The 4576-nt window shown below is 36.3% G+C and overlaps 1 protein-coding gene across 1 annotated transcript; it reads left to right on the top strand.

Annotated features, from left to right (window-relative positions):
• The first annotated feature begins 1027 nt into the window (after nucleotides 1-1027).
• LOC109237762 (putative pentatricopeptide repeat-containing protein At1g02420) lies at nucleotides 1028-2616 on the top strand. Its single transcript, XM_019404127.1, has 4 exons — nucleotides 1028-1096; nucleotides 1202-1701; nucleotides 1942-2013; nucleotides 2529-2616. Exons 1-4 carry the CDS (start codon nucleotides 1028-1030, stop codon nucleotides 2614-2616), a joined length of 729 nt encoding a protein of 242 aa, XP_019259672.1.
• The last annotated feature ends 1960 nt before the right edge of the window (nucleotides 2617-4576 follow it).

Genomic DNA, 4576 nt, shown 5'->3' with positions numbered 1-4576 from the left:
CCAAAGATTCAAACCATAAAACTCAAGATAATAGCACTCACAAATGGAGGTGACCATAGGCAGACTCTTAAAGAGTCTCGAACAAGATTTGGGCTAGATCTCTTTGAGATCTCTTTCATGAGATAGCAAAATCGAACAACCAGAAGAGGTAGCAGACCAGTAGAGGTCTGAAACAACCATGGAATCCCATGGAACATGTAAGAATCGAAAGGATTAGGGATAGGTTTAGGTGGCGGCGATTAGGGTTAGGGTTGGTCTCAAACAGAACCGGAGAAGAGGGGATTCAAGGGCGGCTGGTGTACGAAGAATGATTAGGGTTTGGGGTCATTTGGAATAAAAAAGAAAAGAATGAATGGTGGGCGTTGATCTCTGTAATCAACGGCCAAGATTTGAGGGGTTTGGCGCCGGGTAGGAGTCTTTAGGGTTTGGGCTGGGTAGATTTGGGCTGGTTTTTAATTGAATTGGATTGGGGGATGCGATTTTGGGTATAAATTAGGGGCTATTTGTTAAATACCCATTTTTACTAAACAAAATAATTTAAAAATAGCTAATTAATTGATAAAAAAATGATTTTCATACCTGAATGTGATTTAAAATAATTGCTTAATATTATAAAAATATAAAAAGCCATTTTTTGTATAGATAACGTAGTTATGCATATGTAGGGGTTATTTTTTGCAAAATATGCAATTAAAGTCTTAAAAATGCAGATGTAATTATAAAAAATGCAATTAAAATATTTGAACACTCATATGAACATAAATGATGAATTTAGATGATTAAATCATCATAAAATAATATGAGGGATAGTTTGAACATTTATGTGATTAAAAAATGCAGAAATAAATGGATTTAGGGCCTTTAAAAATTGTAGAAAAAATTGTAAAAATACTTGTGCATGTTTGTAAATGCACGGACAATATTTTGAAAGTGTGTATGCATATTTTAAAATATATGAGGGAAAAATTGGGTATCAACACTTGGTAGGAGTCGTAAATTTGACAAGATTTGGGAGGTTTTAGTAGAAATGAAGAGAAAAGATCAATCTTTATTAACCCCAAGAACAGTTCAAGTTGTTTTGGGTAGAGTTGCTAAGGTTTGTTCAGTTAGGTAAACTATTGAGGCTTTTTGGGGCTTCAAAAAATTGTTGAAAGAGTTTGGTGTTGATTGTTTAAATGCATTGTTGAGGGCTTTGTGCCAGGAGAAGAGTATGAGTGATGCTATGAATGTGTACCATAGCTTGACGTATAAGTTTAGGCCAAATTTGCAAACTTTTAATATACTTTTGTCTGGTTGGAAGTCATCCGAGGATGCACATGGATTTTTTGATGAGTTGAGGGATTTGGGTGTTGAACTGGATGTTGTTTCGTATAATTGTTTGGTGGATATGTATTGCAAAGGTAGAGAGATGGAGAAGGCGTTTAAGGTGGTGAAGGAGATGAGAGAGAAGGATATTACTCCCGATGTGATAACTTATACGAGTTTAATTGGAGGGTTGGGGTTGGTTGGACAACCTGATAAGGCGAGGGGTGTTTTGAAGAATATGAGAGAGTATGGATGTTATCCAGATATGACAGCTTATAATGCCGCAATTAGGAACTTCTGCATTGCGAAGAGAATTGGGGACGCGTACGGTTTGATGGATGAGATGATAATGAATGGCTTGAGCCCCAATGCCACTACTTATAATGTGTTCTTAAGGTCATTTTTTTGGGCTAGTGATTTGAGAAGTTCGTGGTCGTTGTACCAGAGGATGAAGGAGACTTAGTGTTTACCGAGTACACAGTTATGTATGTTTTTTATCAGGTTGATTAGGAGACACGATAAGGTGGAAATGGCACTTGAGTTTTGAGATGACATGATGGAGAGAGGATTAGGCTCGTATATTTTGTCCCTGATGTTTTGTTTGATTTGCTTTGTGATCTGGGAAAATTGGCAAAGGCAGAACGATGTTTCTGTCAAATGGTGGATAAAGGGCAAAAGCCAAGTAATGTTTCTTTTAGGAGGATCAAGGTACTTATGGAATTGGCTAATAAACAGGAGGCCCTTATGCTTTTGTCAGAAAAGATGGCTTCTTTTGGTTCCTCCACCCAACCGATCCAAGAGGATAAAGCGGAATATGATTTATGAACAAGCAAGTTCTGACTTTGCAACTTGCTGAATGCTGACTATTATTCCCGTGCCTCACTATGGTCCCATGAGTTCTTCAGTTCTCAATTGGATGCATTGGTTTAATTATGTAGAGGTGGACTCTTCAATCAATGGAACTTTGTCTGTAGGCACCTAATGCAGAACTCGACAAATGAGGTTTGTTTATTTATGTATTTAGAGTTTAGAAAGTCAACTGCATTAAATTCCTTGTTGTTTCTTTTGGTTATTTTTTTCCAATTATTGTTTCTGCTTTCTCTTTCTGAATTTCTTTGGTGAAAGTTTGGGTCTTAGGTTCTACGTCCGAGCGTAGGAAGTTTCCCCACAAATCTTGTATGACCTGATCTCAGTTAATATTAAATTCCATATTGTGGGTTCAGTTTAGGCTCAGAACAAGTATTTATCCCTTCTGAGCTGAGTAACATTAGGCGTTTTAATCTTCTAGCAATGACGGCTGATATTGGCTAATAGACATATTCTCTGCCATTTCATTCTTCCATTTTGAGGTATTGTGACTTTTTTGGGAGGGGGGGGGGGGATACTCACCTACTAATCAGTACTAGTAGTGTTGTCCAGATAATATGCGCTTGCTTATTATTTTTGTGCAGATGATATTATCAGTGTAAAGTATGTTTATAGATGTTCGGTATACTACCACAATGATAGCTCCTGTCAGCTATAACTTGAATATTCAAGAGTGAAATCTCTTTTTTTCTTATTTGTGGTTGCTGTTTATGGTTATATATATTACTGAATAAACCTTCTCTTTACTAGATAGAAATGACTTTAACACTAAACAAAATCTCTCTGGTTAAACCTTTGAACTACCTTTGGAATGGAAAAGGCTAAGTCTTCTGGAACTCCAATGAGAATAGTAAGAGAGTGAATGAAAAGCAATACATTGGAATGTTGATTAGCATGATTCAATGAGATTTGATTATATTTAGGAGATTTTTAGTTAACATGATTTCAAGAGATTTGATTTGATAGCTGGATTGATTGTATAGATTTATTGTATTTCCTTAATTAGTAGTAGGAGCTTTGTATAAATTTCTTGCTCATGAGATGTAAACACACACAAAATTACGAGAAGTCTTTTCTTCTTCTAAAACTATACATGGTATCAGAGCTGTTACTGCCTTTCTGAGGTGAGTTACCTCCCTCCCAGCACTAGGGTTCTGTTTTATCAAAGAGGATGAGTTTTCTCTCTCTTGGTGGCTATCCGCAACACAAACTTCTCCTGGTCAATTTTATTTTTAGAATTTTCTTTTCTATTGGGGTCGCTGGAACATTTCTATCCTATCCCTACTAGTTTTAACTTTTTCGTTCACCACAGTTAGGTTCCATCGAGACAAATTTGGTTTCCAGCGAGGCAGATTATTTTGAACAATTTTCTTCAGATTTTCTTTTGATTGGCCAGAAATATGGAGACATTCGAGGTGATAGTTTCTGGAGAAATCTTGTTTTTGGATGAAATTGAGCTTCTCCATCACCTCCTAGCCAAACTTGACTTCGCTAATGTTGTCACATCCAATCATGTGCAATCAGGTACTGCATTTGCTACTCGCCTTAATTCTTGGATTATTGATTCTGGTGCACCTAGACACATGGCATGCTCTTTTAAAGACATTCAAAACTATTATCCGTATCTCAAAGGAGATAAGTTAAAGTAGCCAATGGTTCTTTAACACCTATCTCTGGAACATGTTCTGTAGTTTGTACTCCTAATATTATACTATCATTCGTGCTCCATGTCCCTGAGTTCCCTGTCAATTTTTATCTATTAGTGGCATCACCAAAGCTCTAACTTTTAAAATCGAGTTCTTTCCCGATCGTTGTATTTTTTTGGATCTTCAACCATGGAAAATAATCGGCAGTGGTAGATTACGTGATGACTTGTGTATATTAGATAGAATTGAAAACTCCGGTCAGGCCTTTTTGGGGGAAAAGTAAAGATGTCAACCAAAATATAATACAACGGCATAGACGGTTAGGACACCCATCATTCTTTATTTTGTAAAAGTTATATCCCGATTTGTTTTCAAGGATTCGATTTGAATCTTTGTTTGTTTTCAAGGATTCGATTTGAATCTTTGTTCTGCGATGCGTGTGATATGCTAAGCATACTAGAAACTCTTATCCTATGAGTGATAATAGAAGCACTACTCCATTTATGCCTGTATATTCTGATGTATGGGGTCCTACCCAAACTGTTTCCTTGTCTGGTAGTCGATGGTTTGTTACTTTCATTGATTGCTGCACTAGGATGATTTGGCTATATTTGTTAAAAGCCAAAAGTGATTTTTTCTCTTGTTTTCAGTCATTTCATAAGATGATTTATACTCAGTTTGATGCCAAAATAAAAATTTTGAGAACTGACAATAGCAAAAAATACATAGTAAAACGATTTAGTGTTTATTTGGCGTCC

Source organism: Nicotiana attenuata, unplaced genomic scaffold (assembly GCF_001879085.1).
Source record: "Nicotiana attenuata strain UT unplaced genomic scaffold, NIATTr2, whole genome shotgun sequence".
Taxonomy (NCBI): domain Eukaryota; kingdom Viridiplantae; phylum Streptophyta; class Magnoliopsida; order Solanales; family Solanaceae; genus Nicotiana; species Nicotiana attenuata.
This window is presented reverse-complemented; position numbering and strand designations above follow the sequence as displayed.

Coding starts and splice junctions, on each gene's coding strand:
- LOC109237762 (XM_019404127.1), top strand. CDS start 1,028: ATGAAGAGAAAAGATCAATCTTTATTAACCCCAAGAACAGTTCAAGTT. Junction 1,702..1,941: donor ACTTATAATGTGTTCTTAAG/GTCATTTTTTTG, acceptor AAATTGGCAAAG/GCAGAACGATGTTTCTGTCA. Junction 2,014..2,528: donor TTTCTTTTAGGAGGATCAAG/GTACTTATGGAA, acceptor TTGTGGGTTCAG/TTTAGGCTCAGAACAAGTAT.